Source organism: Phragmites australis, chromosome 2 (assembly GCF_958298935.1).
Source record: "Phragmites australis chromosome 2, lpPhrAust1.1, whole genome shotgun sequence".
In the NCBI taxonomy this organism is placed as follows: domain Eukaryota; kingdom Viridiplantae; phylum Streptophyta; class Magnoliopsida; order Poales; family Poaceae; genus Phragmites; species Phragmites australis.
This window is the reverse complement of record NC_084922.1, coordinates 20289502-20315099: the sequence shown is the minus strand read 5'-3', so window position 1 is coordinate 20315099 and position 25598 is coordinate 20289502. Positions and strand designations below refer to the sequence as shown.

The 25598-nt window shown below is 43.0% G+C and overlaps 1 protein-coding gene and 1 pseudogene across 3 annotated transcripts; both read left to right on the top strand.

Moving 5' to 3' along the window:
- Positions 1-379: 379 nt before the first annotated feature.
- On the top strand, positions 380-16558 carry LOC133902508 (chaperone protein dnaJ 15). 3 transcript variants are annotated; one of them, XM_062344124.1, is made up of 12 exons: positions 380-560; positions 654-799; positions 2352-2475; positions 4147-4229; positions 4316-4427; positions 4551-4655; positions 4740-4790; positions 14541-14630; positions 14720-14828; positions 14901-15049; positions 15145-15198; positions 16064-16558. In XM_062344124.1, exons 2-12 carry the CDS (start codon positions 669-671, stop codon positions 16280-16282), a joined length of 1227 nt encoding a protein of 408 aa, XP_062200108.1. In that variant the 5' UTR covers positions 380-560; positions 654-668; the 3' UTR covers positions 16283-16558. The 3 variants fall into 3 exon arrangements, with proteins under 3 accessions (XP_062200108.1, XP_062200114.1, XP_062200121.1); XM_062344130.1 differs by having other exon boundaries at positions 380-565; XM_062344137.1 differs by having other exon boundaries at positions 380-570.
- Positions 16559-18302: 1744 nt separating this feature from the next.
- Positions 18303-22219, top strand: LOC133903541 (AP-3 complex subunit delta-like; annotated as a pseudogene).
- Positions 22220-25598: the final 3379 nt, after the last annotated feature.

Here is a 25598-nt window from a genome sequence, read left to right as displayed (position 1 = left end):
ATAATATATATATGTAATTTTTCATATTTTTTTTATTTCTCGTCCCTCAAAAAAGCTGCGTCTATGTCCTCTCTTTAGACCATCCTTAACCATATTTCCTTCATTTCGTTCCCTTTTCAATTCTCTTCTTCATTCCTATTCTTTTTATTTTCTCTCATTTTAATAACTTTCCTTCGAGGAAAATTACGAAGAAAGAAGAAAGAATTCCGTATTAAAAGGAATGATTCTGAAAATTATATCATGAAAAAATCATGAGAGAAACTGTTGAAACTTTGAAAGAAAAAAATCCCTTTTCTACTAAATTTTAGTCCCAAAGAGAAGCCGTTGGGCTAGCCTTATATCGGCTCGCTTGCTTGGAGGAGCCACCGAATCAAAGGTCGGGGCGCAGGACCTAAGAAAATCCGAAAATAAAAAGAATTTCAAAATCCCCCTTGCAAGTTGCGGCTCGTTGTCGTGCTCTCCCGAGGCCAAATCCATTCTCCCTCTCTGCCTCCCTCTGCCCCCCGTCGCCATCTCGCCCACCTCGGGAGGCGGCGAGATCTGGCCGCGCCCGCGCCGAGGTGAGGTGTGGTGAGATGAGATCTCATGTCGAATTCGGCACAGCCTGAGCGTTTTTGGTTCCTGATGACTTGGTGTGTTCCGTCCGTTTTTAGGTTTTTTGTTGCGGGATGGCGTCGTCGGGGAAGATGGAGGGGCCATCGGCGCCGGCGGTGCGGCGGGACCCGTACGAGGTGCTCAGCGTACCCAGGGACTCCTCCGACCAGGAGATCAAGTCCGCCTACCGCAAGCTCGCCCTCAAGTCCGTGCTCCCTCATCCTCTTCCATTTCGCATCTTGTTCCTCATGCTATGTTTTGAGTTACGCTAACAAAAAAAGGTGCTACTATTAGTTTACTATAATGCGGTAACTGGGCTCTGTCTGCCAGTACTATCCCGACTGTAGAGACGTGCAGATGGTTCGGTTTATGTTAAGATTATTTGTACTTTGAAATGGACTCTTGCTCTTGAGCAATGCATCAGCTCCGATTTGGTAATCATAGAGTAGGCGAATCAGCACGTGGGCTATGGTGCTTTTCAGTGCAGCAGGGGACAGATTCCATTGTCTTGCTTCACCGAACTCCTTTCATCCAGCCATTGGCAATGCTGAAATGGGATTTACGTCACTATGGAAATAATACTAGTGTGAGATACACTAAAATGATGATAATGTACTTCCCATCTGCTTCTTGGTAAGAAAGCAAAGAAAAACGTTGTAAACACAATGTTTTCATGTCAATGCAAATAACTGTGTTCAGCCTTCAGAAGTATGTGTTCTGTTGGATTTAATAATGCAAATATATTACATTGAATAAGATCTCTATTGTTCCAAACTCTCTTTAACCCTTTTATTTTGTTTGAGTTGAAACTTTCTGTGCTGTTTTCAGTCGCCAATTTGAGAGATGAGACAACAATCAGGGATAATATTACGCTCTCCTCTTTTTTTTATTAATAATAAATTACCTTGAAAAATGCTTGAAGTAGAAGTTATGCTTTTTTATATCATTTTTCAATCAACCACCTGAAAGAAATTGCAAACAAAAGCAGTTGTGCTATGCATTTGAAGAGCCAGAGCAATGGATTTCGGTACAAATTTCTTGTGTCTATCCAAGGTTCTAAAACTCGGTAACAGTAAGTCGGTAACAAATACTCGCTCGGTCACCTCACCTTGTAGCGATTAATTGTAATCAGCACTGTAACCTGTACTTCTAATTTGAAATTTGGATTTATTTATGTATATACAAATACAGTCAAGAATGGTAATCTTTCTAGAAACTACAAAGTGACTAGGAAAAGCTACTGGAATGGAGAGAAGTTACGGTGAATACTAAGGGGCTGGAGTGGGCACTAGTATCTAACCACCTTGTAGACACCCTGTTAACCGGGGTACCACCTGTACAAATACAGTAAACGCCCGGTTAGACTGGTTAACCATGTTAACTACTCATATTTTCATACTCATTGCCAATGAGGGGGCCTGTTAATACTCGGGTGAGTTGACTTGCTTTTACAACATTAATCCTATCAGATAAGAGCTAATTAATAATGTCCATGGAAACATTGTATATTTCGCATTGCCTGCAATATTTTAATGCTACTATCCTTTTGTGGCCATATGATTATTCTGCGAGTTATGAGATATCTCCATGACATGGCACCTTTATTGCATCATTCTAGATATTGTCATCCCATTATACCCAACTTGTTACCAATTACCATATTAGCTCTACTATTTTGCATAACTTTGCCTGCACCCTGCAATGTTGATGAAACCCAATTTTAGAATGGTCATCATAGTTCCTATTATTTTTGACAGGTATCACCCTGACAAGAATGCTAGCAACCCAGAAGCATCAGAGCTCTTCAAAGAAGTTGCATATTCATATAGCATCTTGTCAGACCCTGAGAAACGGAGGCAATATGATACTGCTGGTTTTGAGGTGCTGATCTCTTTTTGTTGATGCTACCAGACTGTACAAGCCATTTTTATCTTTGCATCTTTTGTTTTCACTCCAGTGCTTTTTTCACTCATTTTCTCACCTGTAAGTTTAATCAAAATACCTGTGTGGTTACCGTTCTTTTAACCCAATGTGTCGAAGTGATTACATTTATACTTTAGCCAACATTGTTTGTTAGATGTACTTTAGCATTTTATGGTATCTGAACCCTTTTATTTTTTTTATACAGTTGTAGTTTCGGCCATATTTTTGTTGGTTATTTTTTTGTACAAATTATGACAGTGCATTCTTTTTGGCTTCTGTTTAACTTCTAATTTTGTGGAATATTTGCTCATCTGTTTATTCATGCCTATCTTATTTTACTTGATGCAATGCTAGCACAGGAAGATGTGGATATTGTCTCAGATTATATTTATGTAGGTATTAGGTTAATAATATGAAATGTCGGCTGCACTTTGCGACTATTGAATGATCTTGCGTGTTTTGGTACAAAGTTATCATAAGGAGAAGGCATGTAAAGTTCCAGTTAAACCTTTTGCAGTAAGATACACAGAAACACATTTATTTTGAAGAATTCTTCTTTGAGGCAAGAAACATTCAATTATTCAGTATCCGCATGTACCGTGGAAAACTGCCTTATTTGCCAGTAGGATTCCTTGCATATGCTAATTTCTAAGACTTCCTTTCATGTGTCTAGATTTCAATATGAAACTGGGAAGAATTTGGGGGAAATTGAGGGAGAAGGGAGGGGGAGGTGCGGCGGCTGCCAAGGGCAAGGCGGCGCACAGCTGCTGGGAGGCCCGGGAGTTTTACCCCTTTTATCCCTTTCTTAATGATAACATGAGACCACAGCCTTGTATTTATGGCCGAGCTCCCTAACATGAGGTTTCTAGATTCTTCCCTCACTCAAGAGATAGACTTCCTTATTTAGGGATAACCTTCCTAACCGAACCTCCTAACTTGACGGCTAAGTAACTAAACAAAGAAGCTACCGACTGGGCTGGCCTTCCGGATGGTGCGGAGATGGAGACAAGGTGAGGGATGAGAGATGATAAACAAAGGCTGAAAATCAACGGAGAGTGGAGGGAGGAGAGTAAAGAGGCGGCAGGTAGGTCATGAGAGGCCATATTCTTGTGGGGAAAAAAATTGAAGTGTCAGGATGGTCTTTTTGATGTGGGAATACTGAGTTGCTTGAATATCACATGTTTGTCTCTTCAGAGACATCCAATAAAATATCACACATTTTTTATAGTTGCCAACTGGTCATAATAAATTTTTTACTGTATCGCTAATTTAATCTGTTTCCTAATTGTCTCCTGAAAAGGTGTCTCATGTTGCCAGGCCCCACAACAACCTTGCACAGCACAGCACGATAGTCAATTGGCACTATGGCAGCTTGGTCCCAGCTACCTGACCAAATCCCCCTTTTGTTCCCTTAAACTAGTAACTCAGGGAATTATAATTAAATTGAATTAAATTTTGGTATCTTGATTCTTGATACTGGATAGCACACATTGACATTGGCACTTATTATTGTGATGACATGTAGATGTAATAATATGTTATTGCTAAATTCTATGAATTCAGCAGTGGCATGGATCTTTTATTGAATATGAGAATAGGCTTATGTATGAGATCCCTTTTTTGTGTCAGGCATTAGAAAATGAAGGAATGGATATGGAGATTGATTTGTCCAATCTTGGAACTGTGAACACAATGTTTGCAGCACTTTTTAGGTAATCATAGAATCAGATAATTACTTTGTAAATTAATTGAATATTCACAATTGTCTACTGTGTTTCGTATAAATTTAAAATTTTAGCAAGCTTGGCGTTCCTATCAAGACCACAATATCTCCTACTGTTCTTGAAGAAGCTATGAATGGAACAGTTACAGTGAGACCACTCCCAGTTGGAACATCTGCCATCGGAAAGGTCCTGATTCTGCCATTCTTGTGGCAATATATAATGGGATGGTTCTCTTGTCAACTTGTAGGTCCTGATTGTTTTGGCAATATATCGGAAAGGTCCTGATTCTGCTATCTTGTCAACTTGTAGGTTGACAAGCAATGTGCTCATTTTTTTGGTGTAACAATAAGTGAAGAACAAGCTCACTCAGGGATAGTAGTCAGAGTCACCTCACCTGCACAAAGTAAATTTAAGGTATGAGGTGACTCACTGCTATGGAACTAGAGGCCTGCCGAAAATATTCATCAATTTTCTGATTTGTTCAATATATGTGTACAGCTTCTGTACTTTGAACAAGAAGTTACTGGTGGTTATGGACTTGCTCTGCAGGTAATTTCTACTTTGTACAATTAGATTGTTGATGTGCTTTGTAAATTGTCATTACTTTTCGATATGATGCAGGACGTCATAGATCACTCCAATGGTTTAATGTCATAATCCTTATTTTATATTTGTAGCTTAACAATCTTCAGCTTTATGACTTAATATCATTACCAGTCTCATTTGATCACTCTAGCAAAAACCGGGTGATAGAAATCTTGGTTATACCTTTGAAGAACTTAAATCAGGGACATTACTATCATCACCAATGTAATTTTTATACATACAATGTGTTTAAGAATGTGCTAGAAAACCTGTCATATTCAACAAAACTAATACAATCATTAAATTACCACCAGGCACTATTGCAAATATAGTGGTATGATCCTTGTTTTAGATCCTTAAATAATGTAATCATTTTTCAATTGACATGGAGAAAATTAACTATAAGAGGAAAAGTTGTGCAACATTTCACACTTGAAAAGCTCTGATTAATTGTAGATGTGGTAAAAAAGACTTACTTCCATGTTTTGGAAGTCTGGGATTTTGTATCTGGACATCAAATCCTCTTGGTTAATGTCGACACAACTGGTCATATTGAGTAACAAGAGTTCCCACTTTGTTCTATTTGATCCTTTAGTTTATTAGATCCATCTCAGGGTTTATAACTTAGACACCAAATTTACATGACACTTGCAGAGATGGGGCCAAAAACTATTTGATCTGCAGCACTAAGAATACTAATGATAAGGAACTCCTTTTTTGTAGTGCTGCTCCTAATTTTGCATTGATATTTTAGGATCATGGTAAAGTTATGTGTATGTATAATGGTGATGATGGGTAGTATAAAACTACAGTATTCGGATCCCCTAAGGTTTCCTATATCCTCGGGGCAAATCTCTATGCTTGGGAAGAGAATCCCTAGATGTATGGAAACTGTCCTTAGGTACTCGGGATATCTCATAAACAAAGAAGTTTCTCTCTAAGAATGATAAGGAATGACTCTAGAGGACGTACGATGACCCCATTATATATACGGATCTAGGGAACCCTACGGATTGAGTCCTCAATCCTTCTGTGCTGCCAATCTATATCAGCAACCTTCCAAAATTACGCACAAGGAGCCTCTTGACTAGGTTTAGATCTATCTAGGCTAGTTAAGAATCCCCTTGTAGGAGATCAATACAAGACAAACAAGATGTAGGGCTATTATCCTAACGTAGGTCTGGACCTGTTTAAAACTCAGTGTGTGCCATGTGATTCAACTGCAGGAAATATCCCCTACCTCATTCACAAGTTCGTAAGATCGGCAGTTTACGAATCATCGACAGCTGACATCGTCTGTGGGGAATATGACCAAAGACATCGAATATGCGACACTCAACATGCTGTCTACTTTACCCAAGTTTGCATTGAGGGCCGGTTTCTCGGATGAGGGGTTCACGGCAATTTTACCCTCTCGACCGACAACGGACCGGCGATCGATTGGGTGGACCTCGACAATGACCTTACTGGCGACGGCTCCAGCAACGTGGTAAATCGTTTTATGGATTAGTGCGCCAAAGATTATGGTATCTTGTTTGAACTGCTCGATTGCCAAATCCATGATGGATCTGGACTCCAAAGATTACGGTATCAGTGCACCAAAGATCACGCAAGCGACGTTTGCCGCAAGTCGGGATCCTCCCCCGTGGCCTCCGATGACAAATCCATGATGGATCTGGACTCCTACACTGGAGATTACCCCTGAGAAGTCTTCGTCATCGAAGATGGGGATGTTAGTCTATCCAATCATGATGGTAACGATCCTGCAAACACACGGGACCCCGCTGCTCCGGTTGCGGGGAATGCCAGCTAGCCTCCGCTGATGACAACTACTCTGATCCCAAATCCCAACGGGATCCGAGATCTCGTGTCCCCTAATCATTAATAGGGAACTCAATGCTTCAGAGTTGCAATGACTCAGAAGCTTCTCCTTCTACAAGAGGCCCTCCAACAACCCTCTATTACAAATTTGGCTACCCTTGGCGGCAAAGACTGGATAAACTCGATGACCGATCTGGCAAGAGAGGCTATCCTCCAGAACGAGAACTCTCATCAAGCCATGAATAGCTCTAATCGCGGGAAGTCTCACGTTGATCCTTTCTGTGAAGACTCAAATCAGGAAAGACGTAATAAGACAATCGAGCGCCTAGCCACTACAGGACCTTGCTGGTTAGAACCATCCCATCAGCGATTTGCGCGAATTCATTGAGCAGCGAAGATGCTTGAGGAGCCCTGAGGAGCCGTCGACTTCTCCTCAGCGGCCTAACCGGAGGTTATCCCGGCTCCGTTTGAGTAGAAGCCGTGGCCAATCTCCAACCCCGATGGGCGACACACCTGTGGCTACCCAGACCGACAAAGGTGTCGCCATCAATGGAAGCCAGTCTTTCTCTTCGGATCTACGAAGGGTGAACTAGCTGGTTCGATTCCAACCTGGGTCAATCTAAAAGTACAACGGGAACACTAATCCTGTCAAGTTTCTTCATATTTACACTACGGCCATCCAAGCGGCTGGTGGGGACGTAAAGGTTATGGCAAACTACCTCCCAACGGCTCTTGAAAGGTCGACCAGGACCTGGCTAACCAATCTATCGCCAGTGACGATCTACTTATGGGAGCAGCTCTGCGATTTGTTCTGAGCCAACTTTCAAGGTACCTACGTTTGCCCTGGCACGAAAAACAACCTCTTCCGTGTCATAACCTTGTGCGAGTTCGTCTGCTGCTTCAGTAACACCCAGAATACCATCCTAAAGATAAACGACTATGATGTTTACCCGAGGGGTCAGAAGCTGACGATGCGTTGAGGACATCGTCAGGAAGGAGGCCGAGACGGTTAAGGACCTCATGAGGATCGTTGACAAGGCAGCTAATGCCGAGGAGGCGCTCCTGGTCGTCAAGGAGAGGGATCAAGGCATCAAGCACCCTCAACCCGGACTAGATGACGACGCGGCAAAGAGCAGGCGCAAAAAGAACTCAAACAAAGTAAAGTCATGAAAACTAAAATTGGCGAAGTTTTAGCAGATCTTCTTGATACCTATCCCGACAAGCGTCCCAGCTCATCCCGAGGCGGCTGTGAAGTCTCACGGCAAAGTCAAAATCGTTCCTTTGGACCCAGCGGAACCATCCAAGACCGTTTGGATCGGTTGTAACCTGGATCCCAAATAGGAACTCGCGCCCGTCACATTTCTTTGGGCAAATACCGACGTGTTTGTATAGCAGTCGTCTGATATGCCTAGCATCCCTAGGGAGGTGATCTAACACAAACTGGCTATCCAACCTGACGCCAAGCCGATCAAGTAGAAGCTTCGGCAGTTCATGCCCAATCGGAAGGAAGCAATCAAGGAGGAAATCGAAAGGCTCACTAAGGCAGGGTTCATAAAGAAGTGGAACATCCTGAGTGACTCGCTAACCTTGTCATGGTTAAAAAATCAAACGCCAAATGGCGCATGTGCGTGGATTTCACCAATCTCAACAAAGCATGCCTCAAGGACGCCTTCCCTCTACCTCGAATAGATCAGATAGTCGATTTTACCTTCAAATGCGACTATCTAAGCCTTCTCGATGCCTGCTTTGGATATCACCATATTAGTATGCATCTTGAGGATGAGAAGACCTCCTTTATAACTCCTTTTAGAGTATTCTGTTACGTAAAGATGCCATTCAGATTGAAGAACGCTGGCGCCACCTATCAGCGCGGTATGCAAATCACCCTTCACGACCAGATTGGCCGAAATGTCGAAGTCTGTTGATCTTGTCGTCAAGACTATAAAGATTATGTTCGATGTGGTCAGTTTTGAGACGGCGTACAATGCCATCTTAGGACGACCAACTCTAGCCAAGTTTATGACTGTTGTGTACTATGCTTACCAGTGCGTGAAGATTCTAGGGCCTACGTGAGTTATTACCGTTTAGGGCTGCCCCAAAACAGGCCAACGCTACGACAAGCGGAGTCTCGATATGGCGGCTCATCATTAACCCTAACTAGGAGACTAAGAACTCGAGGCTTAAGGAGGCTGTGAAGTCCTATGGTGAAGTTAAAATCGCTCCTTTGGACCTAGCGGCGTCATCCAAGAATGTTTGGATCGGCTCTAACCTAGATCCTAAATAGGAACTTGCGCTCATCACATTCCTCCGGGCAAATACCGACGTGTTTGCATGGCAACCGTCCGATATGCCTAGCATCCCTAGGGGGTGATCCATTACAAACTGGCTATCCAGCTCGACGCCAAGTTGGTCAGGCAGAAGCTCCGGCGGTTCGCACCCGACCGAAAGGAAGCAATCAAGGAGGAAATCGAAAGGCTTACTAAGGCAGGGTTCATCAGAGAAGTGGAACATCCTGAGTGGCTCACTAAGCCTATCATGGTTAAAAAATATAACAGTAAATGGCACATGTGCATGGATTTCACCAATCTCAACAAAGCATGCCCTAAGGACGCTTTCCCTCTACCTTGAATAGATTAGATAGTTGATTCCACCTCCGAATGCGGCTATCTAAGCCTTCTCGTGCCTATTCTGGATATCACCGTATCAATATGCATCCCAGGATAAGGAGAAAACCTCCTTTGTAACTCCTTTTGAAGTATTCTATTACGTAAAGATGCTCTTTGGATTGAAGAACTCCGGCACCACCTATTAGTGCAGTATGCAAATAACCCTTCACGACCAGATTGGTCGAAATGTCGAAGTCTATGTTGATGATCTTGTCGTCAAGACTAAAAAGAAGGAAGATCTTATCTCCGACCTGTAAGAGATGTTCTACAATCTACTCAAATACTGGATCATGCTTAATCTAGAAAAGTGTGCGTTTGGAGTCGATGCAGGAGAGTTACTTGGGTACCCTGGTATCATATTGGGGAATCGAGGTCAACCCCGATAAGATCAGGGCCATCGAAGAAATGCAACCCTCAGGTCAGTACGAAAAGTTCAAAAACTACCTGGGTGCATGGTAGCCCTTAGTCATTTCATATCCTGACTCGGAGACCAGGGCTCCTTTAGATTACTACGCCAACACGACAAATTCGAATGGTTTGAATAGGTTGATGAGGCATTCAAAAATTTAAAGATGTACCTCCCCCCCCCTTGTGTTAGTCGCTCCCAACCCAAATGAACTAGCGGCGAGACCACGTGCCGTGAGCGGAGTATTAGTGGTGGAACAGCAAGTACCCGACAAGCGAGGGAAGAGCTAACGATCGGTATACTATGCCTACGAAGTACTCCATGGTCCTAAGGAGTACTACCCGTAAGTACAGAAGCTACTATATAAGGTATTGATGGTTTCTCGCAAGCTAAGGCACTATTTTCAGGCCCATAAGGTCACCATACCATCAATATTTTCATTCGAAGAAATCCTTCACAACAAAGATGCCATTGGACGAATCGCTAAGTGGGTTGTTGAGCTTGGGTAATTTGATGTTTGCTTCATATCTCGGACAATGATCAAATCGCAAGTGCTTGCTGACTTCGTCGCCGAATGGTAACTTGATCAACCTTAGGAAAACCGTAGTGCGTGTCCGGCGTATGGACTCTTCTTCGACGGGTCGCTTACGCTCCAAGGCTCGGGGGCTGGAATTATACTCATCTCTCCCACATGAGATGCTTCAATATGCTTTGCAGCTAGACTTTCCAACCACAAACAACGTAACCGAGTATGAGGGTCTGCTCGCTAGTCTTCGAGTAGCTTCTGCGCATGGTATCCGTCACTTTCTCATGAAAGAGTATTCACAGTTAGTGATGAAGCAAGTTAGCAAGGAGTATCAAACATCGGACAAGACTCGAGGTGAGGAAGTTGGAAAAGAAATTCATCGAACTCAAGGTCAAGTACATCCTTAGGAAGGATAATTGCTTCGCTGATAATCTTGCTTGACCAGCCTCCCCACGATCTCCAGGACAAACTGGGGTCTTCATATAAAGACTCTTGAAGCCATGTGTGAATTTCACAGACAGCACAGCCGAATGAGTGGTGGTCTACGAGACCTATAACCAACATAAGGGCTTGTTAGGAATCGATTCTCCAAAAGAGTCATGAGCGAACTCGTGGCTTCGCTCGAGTACGAAAGTTCATGGATGGATCTAATCTGCAAGTTTCTTCAAGATCAAGTTGTGTCGGAAGATGATGCACTATCTGAGCAAATATCCCGTTTATTCAGGATGTATACCTTGGTGGATGGTGTTCTCAACAGAAGAGGCGTCCACGGAGTACTCATGATGTGCATCTCTCAGAAGCACGGTAGAGAATTACTCAAAGAAATCCATAGAGGCGTGTGCGAACAACTCTTCAAACAAGGTTTCTACTGGCTTACAACTCTTCATGACACGAGCGAGATGGTAAAAACGTGTGCCAACTGTCAATTTCACAGCAGGTGCGTACACCAGCCCGTCCAAGCCCTACAATGATCCCCTTGTCGGGGCCATTCACAACTTGGGGGCTGGATATTCTGGGACCCTTCCTAGTTTCTTCAGGGGCTTCAAGTTTCTCTTCATCGCAATTGGTACCTTTACCAAGTGGATTGAAGCTGAGCCAGTCGGCAAGATCATCTCAGCAACAATCAAGAAGTTCATCATGAAAAGCGTCGTGACAAGATTTGGTGTCTGAGTAGGATCATCAACGACAACGGAACTCAGTTTTTAAGTGCGGCTTTCATCGATTACAACAACACAAAGGTTTGCTTTGCATCAGTGGTTGATCTATAGAGCAATGGACAAGTTGAGTGAGCCAATGGTCTACTGCTACAAGGAATCAACACCCGTGTCTTCAACCGTTTATCCGCATACGCTAAAGTCTAGGTGTCTGAATTGCCTAATGTACTCTTGTTCTCTAGACAACATCCAGCAGAGCGACGAGTGAAACGTATTTCTTCCTAGTTTGTGGGGCTGAAGCTGAGCTACCCTGTGAACTAAAGATCAAGCCTCCCCGTATCGAGTTGTATGCCAATAAGGATGGAAATCTCGAGAAGACAGGAGGACCTCAACATTCTCAAAGAAAAAAGGATTGTGTTGATACGATCGGTACGGTACCAATAAGCTCTCTGGCGCTACTACAACCAGAACTTCCAAAAAAGAACCTTACAACCTGGAGATTTGGTTCCATGACTCGTTTAGAGCCAGAGGAATAGCATTAAGCCAACTCTGAAGTGGGAGGGTCCTTAGACGATGGTTGAATCTAATCGTCCTAGGTCGTATAGGTTAGTAATGGAAAGTAGAAGTCTTTAAAAACTCTTAGAATATGGATCAACTTCGTAAGTCCTATGTGTAAGTACTTATGATATATTTTGTAATAGTAGTTGTCATTACTTGAGAAGTTGAATGAATCTTTTTTTTCACCCTTACTCTTCGACATTGCAACTCAATGCCTGATAACAAGATAAGTCACTAGTTAGGTATGTATATCTACATGCGCGCTTGAGGTTTCTTAGCGAGGGGTAGTATGATTTTTTATTTTTTATTTTATGACCTAGATCGTCTATCTGGGAACACTTCGGAGATAACCAATCAGGGGCTTAATGGGTACTCTGTACTAAAGGTTGCAAATACATGTTGTGCACGCTTCAAAATAGTTTCTAGCGAGAAGGGATTATGCTTTAAAGTAACAACTGTGGGGATCGTGAAGTTCCTTATCGAGTCCTCGAGTGCTTGAAGGATAAGATGCATTTCACTCAAGTTGGATCTAGGGCAATCCACAATGTACATCCCAACAAATGACTACAAATGGCTACAAGCGCGATAAGCTGACGCATGCTTTCTATATCCTATACTCATGAAGTCCCACATTCTTACACAGGCATTTCAGTAGAAAGTAGAGATTTCATTAACAAAGTTTCGAGTTCTTTTTTACATATATGCTAGCAAAGCTATACATCCAAAAGAAGGTCCAAAAGAAGCCCTAAGTCCTAGCTCGACGCCGTGCAGGGAGAGGAAGAAAGAGAAGATCAGAAGGCTCTAATAGAAGAGTCTACGCCTAAGGTTCCTCCCCCAGGAATAACTGATGTAGTAGTTGGTTGCTCCGTTGTCGCTGTCGCTGCCGTTGTTGTCATTGTTTGGGGATGAGGATGAAGTGGAACCCTTAGCCTCCTCCCACGCTTCTTCCTCAAAGAGATCCCAGTCCACTTCTTTCTGGCTTGGGGATGAGTGCTCGGTGATCGGATGCTTGCCGTTTGTTCAACCTCGGCGAAGGTGGTGGTGCTGCAGGGGGAGACCTTAGTGATGAGGGTAGAGGATCTGTTGGTGATGGAACCCTAACCCTAAGTTCTTAGGAGTTGGAAGATTATGAGGACTCCGTGACTAGGTTTGGAGGCTAAGATGGGTTACCTGGGGTAATAAATGCTCACCACCTGTGGGTTAAAAAGGTCTCCAGGCCGTTGAGCGGCCGTGACTATCTTTAGGCGTCGTATGGTGGGTTTTGGCCTCATAATGGTTCGCGGTAAACCAAGCGTCTGCTAGAAGTCAAATCACGTCCACTCAGCGAGCTTGCGCAGATAAAGAGGCACTTGACGACGCTCCGACTAGCATGGTAACAATTCCGAGTATTACTCGGGGCCGCGACCTCCAGCGCCAACGTCTTGTTGCATTAAATGCTCAGGATATCTTTCGACGCACGCAGGAGCAGTTGGAACAGTACCCCACGAAGAACGACACACTACTCTACTGTACGCGCATAGTTTCCTAACGTCATCATGATCTTTTGCCATGGAAAGATTCTTTTCACCACCACGCAAAATCTCCACTACGACGGATCCAAACCCTGTCAGCGATAAGTTTTTTCTCCTTATCTTTTCAAAAGGTTTGGGATGATATTTCTTAGATGACTCAGAATTCCTATTGGGATAGAACACTTTCACGTAGCTTGTCTGAGCACTGAAAGGTATTCGGAATCTCGACTAGTTGACCCAACGACTCTGAGATCCTGGTTAGATGTACCATTCTATCTGGGAACCTGAGTTACAGCTCGAAGATATAGTCAGACAAAACGTTTATCTTTGTTGACTAAGCTTTTGATATGTTGAAACCTCTTTTTACATACTGATGGGGGGGGGGGGGGCGCTTGATGATGGGTAGTATGAAACTACCGTATCCGGATCCTCTAGGATTTCCTATATCCTCGGGGCATATCTCTATGTCTCGGAAGAGAATCCCTAAACGTATAAAAACTGCTCACAGGTACCTGGGATATTTCGTAAACAGAAAAGTTTATCTCTAAGAATGATAAACGAAGGACTCCAAAGGTCGTACGACGACAACCCTATATATGCGGAGCTAAAGAACCTTACGGAGGACAAGTCTATTCAAACCTACAGAAGCTTTGAGTCTTCAAACCTTCTATGCTACCGATCTACATCAACAACCCTCCACAACTACGCACTAGGAGCCCCTCGACTAGGTTTAAATTTATCTAGGCTAGCCAAGAATCCTCTTATAAACAGTCTCAGAGATCAATACAAGATAAACATGATGTAGGGTTATTATTCTAAAGGATGTTTGAACCTGTATAAAACTCTGTATTTGCCATGTGATTCGACTGCAGAATGTATCTTCTACCTCATTCACAAGTTCGTAAGATCAGCTGTTTACGAATCGTTGACAAATGGAATAATTGATGTTTGTTCGACTTAGTCTGCAACTCTGCATTTTTTGTATGCTCGGGTTACATTTCAGATGAGAATTTAGAGATGAACATTCAGATGTCCAGCAAATTTTATCCCCAGTTGTGCCTTTGCCTTCCAGGAAGATAGTCAGAAGACTGGCAAGGCGACATCTGCAGGCATGTATTTCTTGCATTTTCAGGTGTACCGTATGGACTCAACAGTGAATGCGGTATGTATATTCTAGAGATAATTCCCTGCATGCCTTTAGTTGTCACGCACATTGTAACTGATGTGAAGATTTGTTTCTTACAACTACAGTTGGCAATGGCCAAAGATCCTGAGTCTGCCTTCTTTAAAAGATTGGAAGGTCTCCAACCCTGCGAAGTGTCGGCTCTCAAACCTGGAACTCATATATTTGCTGTTTATGGTCTGCCTTCTTACTGTCTCTTTGTATCGATGACATTCCTTTCCACTGAGCCATTCTAATTGATATGTGCAGGTGATAATTTTTTCAAGCCTGCTAGCTATACAATTGAAGCAATGTGTGCAAAGAGTTATGGAGACACAACACAGAGGCTGAAGGAAATAGAGTCTAAAATTCTGGCAAAGAGAAATGATTTGCGTCAATTTGAAACCGAGTACAGAAAAGTCAGTCACTATCTACTCATTATGTAACAACTATATAGTATTATGTGTGTTTCTCCATCCGGAGAAAGCATTGACTGAGGAATATGACTTTGTAGGCTTTGGCTCGGTTTCAAGAAGTTACCAACAGATATACACAGGAAAAAGAAGCGGTAAGCACATATTATCCCCCCTCAAGATATGTACTTTCTCAAACTGATATGTATATTTTGATGACAAGAAAGAGGTGTTTTCAAGTCATGTGCTGCTAAAGGCACATCTTAAATATAGCCTGGGTGTTTTCAACAGTCATGTATTTGTTTTATTTTGGATATTTCCAGTCTGGCTATGCAAGTTTAGCAATTTGAGTGTTGTCAAAAAGAACTCTGATTTGATAGCGTACTTTTCTCATTTTGTTATTGCGATACTTGCAAGTGGCTTGATCCCAATCTGTGTTCAAATCCAGCAAAAATGCAGATAATATTTTATTTCCAGCACTGTGTTGGTTTATACAACAACAACAACAAAGCCTTTCAGTCCCAAACAAGTTGGGGTAGGCTAGAGATGAAACCCATAAGATCTTGCAAGTCTAGTCATGGCTCTGGCACGTGGATAGCTAACTTCCACGCACCCCTGTCCATGGCTAGTTCTTTGGTGATACTGTGTTGGTTTATACAAAATGTTTATTTCCACTCATTTTCACATAAGTGGTAAGTTAAAGTGAGGCTTGCAGGGTGGATCAGGCAAGCTCACACATGATTGAATAGGATGGCATGAGTTTAAAGTGCTATTATTGAGAGTCAGCTTGTTAGATAATGTTTGATGCGCAGCTACTCAGAACTTGGATTAACTTAGTTATATCATAGCCATTTATCAGTATATACGTCAATATGTACCTAAATAAGAAGTTTGTCTGACTGATATTTAATATGAACGTTTATCAAAACATATTGCTGAAGTGTGGAAAATAATGTGTACTTTCTTGCTTTTAATACGAAATTTGTTTGAACGTATTGATAAGAGTTGCTTTCTCCACAGGTTGATGATATGTTGAGGGAAAGAGATAATATCCATTCTTCATTCACGACTGAGCGAACTACTATAAATTCTGTTGGAGCTGGTAGTAGCAGCAGTAGATATCAAACTGAGCAGAGCATTCCTGAGAGTCCGGAGAATGGTAGCGTAGATGGCAGAGATAAATCTGGTAAAAAGAAGTGGTTTAATCTAAACCTTAATAGATCTGATAAGAAAGCCTGAGGGATCTTTGATCAGAGACGGCATGTGTGCTTTTCACTTTGCTGTACATCTCAGAAATACTATTGTATTCATGCCTTATGAGCTGTTTAGTTACCAATTCTTGGGAGTTTTGTAGCATAGCAGTTTTGGGTACAGCATTTTAAAGTCATGTATTACCTTGTGTTACTTCGAACTTGCTTCCTCTATTATCCCATGTCTCTCCAGTTCTTTTGCGAAGTTTGCATTGGTGTTGGACGTCTGAATTTGTGAATCCACTTGCGAAATTTGCGTTGTTAATTTATTATATCATTTTAATTGTAGTTACCCCGTTGTGCATTTATTTTTGCCAGATGCTACAGCTTGATATCTGCGTCAATATCTGGAAGTAATCTGGGAAAACGAAATAACTGTTATTACCTTCATTTTCTTATATCTTTCAGATGTTATTTTAGTTTTCGGCACATAAAATAAGATTGTAATAATTTTTTATACAGTATATGTTTATCCTTTTCGATTTCTTTAATATTTAAAATGACATATAAGTCACTAATCTGTCATACTTATTGAATTAAAACTCTATTTTTCAATAAACAATTAATATAGGTATTCTAGTAAAATACTATCTTAAAAATCAATAAAATGGCATCTATTTTTATTTTAAACTGAAAATAAATATTTAAATTATTTTATTTTATTTTATAACTTTAAATCATGTGTAGATCTTGAAACTAAAGCTCTTTCAACTAAGATTTTGTATTATACACACAATGCACATCAACAGGATCTTATATGATGTGCACAATCCACTCCCCACAAGTTACAAGGCTAAGATCACAAACGAAGAATATAAGATCTTAATCAGTTTACATAAGAATTTTTGGAGCTAGAGATAATAAGCTTAAAAAATTGCTCTACCAAACAAACCTTGACTCTATATTTCTAGATCTAATTGTTCAGCATGGAAAATTTAATTCCCTTTTTCAGACCTGTAACTGTAATCAGAAATTACTTGGACGGCTGGTCCTTCACACCCAGCATTCACTTTAAACTTGTAGGTGGTTGTTTAGAGTTAGGTGGATGCACCTGCACAATTAAAACAATCCAACACTGGCAGCATCTTACCTTTCATCTTCATGACGTTGAGATGCAGTTTAACACCTGCTTACAAGCTCACTTCACTGTACTGCTGATTGTAATTATGTTCAAGATGACCATCGACGAAGTCCATTCTACCTCCCTGAACGATCACTTTTGTCCCCTATATGCAAGTTCTCGAACTATTTTTCTCTTCATCCATTTAACCTCCTATTTTTTCTAATCTGATCATTCAACTCCATGATGTCGGTTTTGAAAGCTCTTTTGCCACAGGCTGCGGTATTTTTCACCTGTGTTTTGCAATGATGATAGTACTCATCACTCGACTTGCAATTATTATCTTCTTCCTGAGCTACTCTCTTCAGTTACAAAAACCTATAGGTTTTCCAAAAAGAATATTGTTGCAACCAATGGTATACTCGTCTTCTTCAATGACAGTGGCGATGAGCTAGACTTGAGTGCGTCTCCAACCTTCTAGTTAAAAGAAGGAAGCGGAGGTAGGTTGTGGTGAGGACACCGCACACCTCAAGCAGCAATAACACCCAGCGTTGGCAGCAAATGCGAGGATGTGAACTGCATAATTTGAATATCAACTTTGAGAGATAAGTACCATAAATTGAATTTCAAATTCGAAAAGTTTAATGTTATAGGTGAAATATTAACATAAATTAAAGAGAAAATTTCACAAAACACCAGATTTACAAGCATATATAACACAAAGCACTAGTTTTTTTTCTTCTTTTTTCATATAACACTAGATACATGAAACTTATAACACAAAACATCAGATTTTAACTCTTCATAACGATATGAGTGCAGATGAGGTGACAACCACGTCGGTTAGACTCACTTGTCATTGAAACACGTGCTTCATGTCCACAACAACAGATGAGTAGAAAAAGCTGCACTAGACACACACATGGGAAGAGGATACGATGGTCGTGCCATGGGATCGAGACGAAGTGTGTTCACTGATAGGTGGGTCCAACTAACATGGTTGCCATCTCATCTATCCGTCTATCGTTGTTGATGTTAAAACTTGGTACTTTGTGTTATATATATCATATATGTAGTGCTATGTGAAAGAAAAACAAAAACCCATGTCTTTGTGTTACTCTTGCCTTTAAATTTGGTACTTTGTGAAATTTGCGCTACATAAAAAAGACGTAACAATGATAATTCTAGGAATCACCTTGAAAATCTAAGATTTATGCACGTAAAAATGTTACTAGAATGCTAGAATTTGATTCTTGATGTAATATTTTGATCTGATCTACATTTGTTAATTTCGTTATTATGAAATGAAAATGCCAGCGCTGACATGTGGACCTGGCCCGTCACCATCCATCGCAGACCCACTATGCAGTAGCTCGAGCCCTCTAGCTTGGCCACGCCGGCACCTCCCCTGAATCCAAGTAAGGAAATTTAAATTTATGCCATTATACATATCACGATTTTTAAATATACTATTACAAATACGATATTTAGAAACATGCCATCACTAGTTTCTTGGAATTGGATCCATGTTAGTCATAAATCAAATTTCACGACATTCGTAATGCAACGTATCTAATTTCAAGATATTTATAATAATATATTTTCAAATATTAAATTTATAATGATATATTTCAAAACAGTAATATGTATAATAACATATATTTAAATTTTCCAAAGAAGTTACCCCAAAACCACACGGAGCCAGCCGCTCGTCCTTACCTCACCGCCGATGGCCTCAGTCCTGCCGGCGCCATCGCTGGTGGACACCAGCTTCCAACTCTCCCTTGACGACCTCGTCAAGTCCCTCAGCGCCGACCCGTAGGCCGCCGGCGAGCCGCTGCCGTCGCCCGCGCGCTCTCCGAGATCCACCGCGAGATCCGCGCCCCCGACGCCGCCACCAAGGCCGTCGCGCTGCAGAAGCTCACCTACATTTCCTCCCTCCACTTCGCCCCCGTCGCCTCCCACCCTCTTGCCTTCCCCGCCATCGAGCTCCTCGCCTCGCCGCACCTCCCGCACAAGCGCCTCGCCTACCTAGCCGCCTCGCTCTCGCTCCACCCCGCCTCTCCTTGCTCCCGCTCGCCACGCACCAGCTCCACAAGGACCTCTCCCTCTCGGCCTCCGCTGCCGCCTCCCGCCGACTTGTCTCCGCGCTCGCGCTCCAGCTCCTCGCCTCCCCTGCCGCTGCCGCCGCGCCCGACCTCGCCGTCCACCTCGCGCACGACCTCGTGTCACACTTCTCCCGTGCAGCCCCCGCGCCATCGCTGCCGCCGCGCGCGTCATAGGCGCCTCGCCGTCCGCGGCCGTGCCGGTCCTCCTCAAGCCGCTGGCGCGTGTCTCGCGTCCCCCGCCCGCGGGCGTCGACGGCGGCTGCGGCAGCGTTCTGTGACCTATCGGCGCCGCCGGCTGACGCGCCCTCTTTCCTGCCGCTGGCGCCCGACCTCTTCAACCTGCTCACCACGTCCCGCTCCAACTGGGCGCTCATCAAGGTGCTCAAAGTGTTTGCACGATTGGCTCCTCTGGAGTCACGCCTAGCTGCTCGAATTGTTGACCCTGTCTGCCAGCTCCTCACTCGCTCTGCAGCCATGTCACTGACATTTGAGTGCATCCGTACGGTGCTAACTGCGTTGCCAGCGCATGATGCTGCTGTGCGCCTCGCCATTGGGGAAGCCAAGGAGTTCCTAGTTGCTGAAGATGATCCCAACCTTCGGTACCTTGGGCTCCTGGCACTTGGTATGCTTGGCCCAGCATATGCATCAACGGTGAATGATTGCCAGGATGTTATTTCACAGTCACTGGGTGATGCTGATTCGAACATCCGCCAGGAGGCATTGCACCTTATGATGGGAATGGTTGGTGACAACAACATCATGGACATTGCCAGGATGCTGGTCAGTCATGCTGCCAAGTCAGACCCAAAGTATGCAAATCTCATTCTTGGAGCTGTGCTGGCAGCATGTGGGCGTAACGTGTATGAGCTGGTGGTGGACTTTGATTGGTATGCCTCGCTCCTTGCGGATATGGCTAGGGGCCTGCATTGTGCCCCCAGGGGAATGAGATTGGTCGGCAGCTTGTTGATGTGGGACTGAGGGTGCATGATGCACGGCCAGAGCTTGTCCGTTCAGCTCGAACTCTTCTGATTGACCCTGCTTTGCTTGGGAACCACTTCCTCTGCCCTGTTCTTTCTGCTGCAGCATGGATTTCTGGTGAGTATGTGAACTTCACGAAGGATCCTGTTGAGCTTGTCGAGGCACTCTTGCAACCAAGGACCAGCCTCCTGCCAATGTCAGTGAGAGCAGTCTACATCCATGCAGGATTTAAAACGATCACGTTCTGTTTCAGTGTGTATGTCGAGAGATTGGATGATTCAAGGAGGGCAGTGGATGCAGTATTTGATGATTTAGCTGTTGATCAAACTGTTAGCAGGGAAAGCAAGGTTGCACTTGGGTCTGGTGAAGAGCAAGATATCAGGCCAACCACGGTGATAAAGGATCCTTTTTCACATGAATCAATACTTTACATGATTAACTTGATTCGAACAACAGTTGGCCCACATGTTGAGTGCAATGAAGTAGAAGTCCAGGAGAGAGCACACAATCTGATCGGTTTTCTCCATTTGGTAAGAGAGATTCAAGAGTTGAAGGAAAGAAAGGTTGCTGATGATGAGAAGCATAGCCGGGTAAAGGAGCTTGTCAAGACTATGCAGACAGTATTCTGTCAAGAATTAGGTCCCGTTTCTGCGAATGCACAAATGAATGTAGCCCCTCCAGATGGTCTTGTCCTGAATGAAAATCTTGTTGAACTCGCTGACATTGTGAGTGAAGATGATACTACCCCCTCAACTTCAATCTTCTTCTATCCATAAATCCTCATGATCTTCTATCCATAAATCTTCTTCTATCCTCGCAGCCGCCATTCTGTCGGGACCAGAGATAAACCTGCAGTGTCAATTGGTTCGTCTTCTCTTTCTGAGCATCGCAAAAGGCATGGGCTCTTTTATCTGCCAACAGGGAAAGCTGAGGATGAGCCAAATGATTATCCTCATGCCAATGATCCTCTGCCATTTTCTAGCAATGAAACTGTTATTGATGATAAGTCGAAGATTGTCAAACTTTGATTTGCTGGGAAAAAATCCAAGGCCACAAAGTCCAGACCAAAAGTAGTTAAATTGGATGCGAGGATTTCATCAGTTCTATGACTGCTAGTGTGAATGTTCCGAAAGAGGACCCTTTGTCTAGAGCTGTACGTGGTGTGCTCTTGGGTAGAGATGCCAAGCCATCAACTTCACGGCCATCAACTTCACAAAAGGCTTCAGGTATAAACTCTGAAGGAATATCAAACAAAATGGGCACTAATGAATCTAGTTCTCAATGGATAGGGAACATTGCTGCTGATGTAGGAAGCCATCCTAATTCAAGTTTTAGAACAAGTAAGCAACAAAATCATGATAAGGAGAAAGGTAAAAGTCCTCATGAAAGTGATGAAAAAGAATCAAGAAAGAACAGAAGATCTGGTAGAAGTGGGCATCGTCAAGGAAGACATAAGCACTGAGAAAGGCCTAGTACTCAGCCTGATATTGTACCCCAAGCTCCAGTAATCCAAGATTTTCTTCTGTAGCTTCTGAGAAGCTTTCTCGTTTGGTACATTTCTGTTTCCAAATACATGTTGACTTTTTGTTCCTTCACATTTTGTGCATTTTCCATTTTCTCTTTTGACCGGCGGGTGCTGTTAGTTTATTGATCAGTTACTGTTGTTCTTATTATCACTGTTGTATCATGTATATCTTCTTGGGCATGCACTTGATGTTCTTTCATAGCTCCATTGAAATATATTAGTTCATACTGTACAAAGACAGCTGCAGTATTTTCTTATCTATTAATGAATACTTCTTCATTTCTTCTACGTCCCTCCTATCTACCTCTCAAAATTGTGAAAACCATGCAAACTAATTTGAAAAATACAAACATTTTTCAAAGAACATCAAGTGTGAACATCCAATACTCACAATTACTAGGGTGTATCAATGCACATCAATAGATCCTTTTTCAAATTTTGACTGTCAGTGGGCATGTGGGGGGACATTTTGTGCACAATCTAATTTGAAAAATACAAACATTTTCTGCAGCTGCTAAGTATGATGTGTTGAAACTAAATAGAGGAAATGCTTTAGTTGGTGACTTAAAATTTTGTGCAAGATGTTTTATACGAGATTTGAATGATTGCATGCTAGAAACATGTCAAGCATTGCTCCGAGTTTTATTTGCATGTTAAAGCTGTTGAATTCAAAGCAAAAAAGTGTTGCAAGATTTGTAAAAAGAACATAGGGGACATACATTTTTAAAATTGCATTGTTCCGAGGTAACATGATAAAATATAAAAGCAGTGCCTCGTAATCTGAACTTATTATACAATGATTTAGGTTCTACAAAAAAAAATTTAGCATTTTTTTTTTCAGAGTTACCATATTAGTTGTTGGCTTATTACTGCAGAATCCAGAAGTTTTTTATGGATTTTTTTTTTTGAAAGTTTAGAGTTTAGACGCAACCTTTTTGTTTTGGAAATGCTATGGGCAAGCCACTCGCCTCGCCTTGCTCCGCAAGGTCAGGCATTTGGTAGCGCCTAGAACCTCGTTTTGCTCGGCAAACTCGCCCGGTCGGGCAAGCTTTTTCTTGCCCATATAGGAGAGTCATATTGGCTCTCTGCTGTGCAAGGTTCGCTGGCCCTCACGTAATCTTTCGTGAGCTCTTCCACTCCTCCAAGCTCCACTGGTGGTGCTAGCTACTTGCATGCTAGTAGCCAAATCGAGCACATTGCTTCTCAAAATGAACCCGTAGCTATTTAAATTGGTCTTTCCCCACTGAATCGACCTTCTTCTCTGCTGAATTGCTCTTCTCCACCGAATTGACCAACCTTCTCCCCCATCCGAATCGAGCTTGTTGCCATCCGAATCGAGCTCACCATCATCCGAATTGAGCTCACCACCATCCAAATTGAGCCACAACCATCCGAATCAAGCTCACAACCATCCAAATCAAGCTCGTCGCAGCTCAGAACCCCCCTCCCCCAGATTTAGCTCTTCCATGGATAGTTTTGCAGCTTGGAAGAAGAGAGGAAGAGAGAGGAAGAGGGAGAAATGAGGAGGCAAGGGAACCAATAAGGAAAGCTTGCCATGCTTGGCTAGGCGAGGGGAGGTGAGCTAGGTGATGGAACCAAACACACCCTATATTTCAATAGTGTTTTAGTCTCCTCCCTCACTCGATTTTTCTTGGCTCCCTTGTCCACCTTACTTCCTCTTTGGATTTTTTTGGGGGGACGGGGTTTGTTTGTTCGGCCTTGGCAAGGCTCTTTAACCCCGGACTTAGAGGGATGGTTGTGGCAGTAGGCCAGCCCAACGGTAGTTCGTGGGCAAGGTGGCGGGGTCGCGTTGGCCAGTGTGGTGGAGGATGTCCGGTGGGCAAGAAAGGAGGTCGGAGGAAGAAAATGGTAGGCCCGATCCAACGACAAAAAACATCGAGTGTCTGGGTGCCCTATACATGATCTTTTTTTTTTGTTCGGAAACATATGATGAAATGTCTGACATGATACTTGATGTTGCTTCAATTCTATTAAGCCCTCTTTTTAATATAAAAAGAATCTAATTCATGCTGTACTGGTGTGGGTGTTTTTATTGGCCATATGTTGTGCGTAGGTCAGCGCATTAGTGAGCATGGAATACATTTTCTTAAATAATGGAAGAACAGATCTTGGACTCTGAATCTTAGAATGCACTCAGCCAAGCAAGGAATACATTAGAGAGGTATCTTAAAGGTTTCGTGAAACATACAATTCAGAAGTTTGTAATTGATTCAGTGTTTTTAGCCACCTTCAAAATGTATCTACAATGTACATGGTTTCATCAACTTTAGCCAAGCGCGCTCTCTCTCTCTCTCTCTCTCTCTCTCTCTCTCTCTCTCTCTCTCTCTCTCTCTCTCTCTCTCCATATTCCATGGTTTGTGTTTTCTTTGTTGTAAATGGAGAACAAAATGTTTTCTCGTATTGCATGCGCATAGTTTTCTATGGCAATATTTGTGGTTTCACATTGTATTTCAAATTTTCATTAGTTTTTATTGAAGTACGCTTGGCGCTTCAGGAGGCGATGCTAGAGAAGAATAAACTAGCGGTGTGCTACACGAAGCCAAGTCGGGTAAATTACTAGTGGTATTTTAGCAAGCGGGGTAATTTCAGTGATACGTTTGGAAACCACTTCCAAATCCAATGATATATTAACAACTTTTCTTATTTTAAACTATTAGTATCTTAGCCATCCACTACAAACACAATCTATTTATAATCAAATATCACAGCTAGTTTGTCACTCAAACCAACTGGACTATATTCCAATCAATTCTAGGTTGGAATCGGCTGTAATATATCTATTGTCACAGTCGGTTTTAGAGAACTATTTGGGCTAGAACTAAAAAATGGAATCCCAAGTGGGGACCTAGACCGTGTGGTCTTATCCTTGTTTGGTCCTTATCCACTCGTTCTCTCCACCCATTCTCTCTTGGCACATCTTTTCTCTCTCATCTCCATTGCCCCAACACGCTCCTGCTTGGCGCCTTGTGGGGGTTGGCTTACAGCTCCCTGGATGCTTAAGGAGGAGGAAGCCTCCTGTTGGGATAGCTCAATATCCCAGGAATACGCCCATGTAAAGATTCGACTCGATCTATGTAATGGCATAAATTGTAAATCTTGTTCCCCACCAATGGCGAGAGGGGGATTTACCCCTCTCCCTACTCATATATATAAGACCTAAGGGGGTCATGAGCTCTCAAGCTCATTCTAGCACCATTATTCTATTTCTCTCATGTTAGGAAGTTTTCCCCAACAATTGACACCGATCATGGTGACCGAATGCATGACCACATGTTGAACCTTTGAGTGCAACCCATCTTCGGGTCCGGTCCACCTTTAGGCCTTCGGGCACAACCTATCTTTAGGTGTAGCCCACCTTTGGGTCCAGCCTACCTTTGGGTGCAGCTAGCCCACCTTCAGGTCTAGCCCACATTCAAGTTCAGCCCACCTTCAGGTGAAGCCCACATTTGGACGGTGAAGAGGTAGTCACCTTTGGGGCTGGCCAACCTTCGGCCCAGCAAAGGGACAACCCACTTTCGGGGCCAGCCAACCTTCACCCCAGCGAACGGGCAGCCCATCTTCGCTAGCGAAGGTGCGACCTCCATGGTCTGCGCGCCTTCGAGCTATAGCCCCG

Bases quoted from the DNA above. Each gene is read 5' to 3' on its own strand.
- LOC133902508 (XM_062344124.1), top strand. From the start codon at position 669: ATGGCGTCGTCGGGGAAGATGGAGGGGCCATCGGCGCCGGCGGTGCGG. The intron at 800-2,351 runs GTCCGTGCTCCC...TATTTTTGACAG, and splicing joins TACCGCAAGCTCGCCCTCAA to GTATCACCCTGACAAGAATG. The intron at 14,631-14,719 runs GTATGTATATTC...TTACAACTACAG, and splicing joins TGGACTCAACAGTGAATGCG to TTGGCAATGGCCAAAGATCC.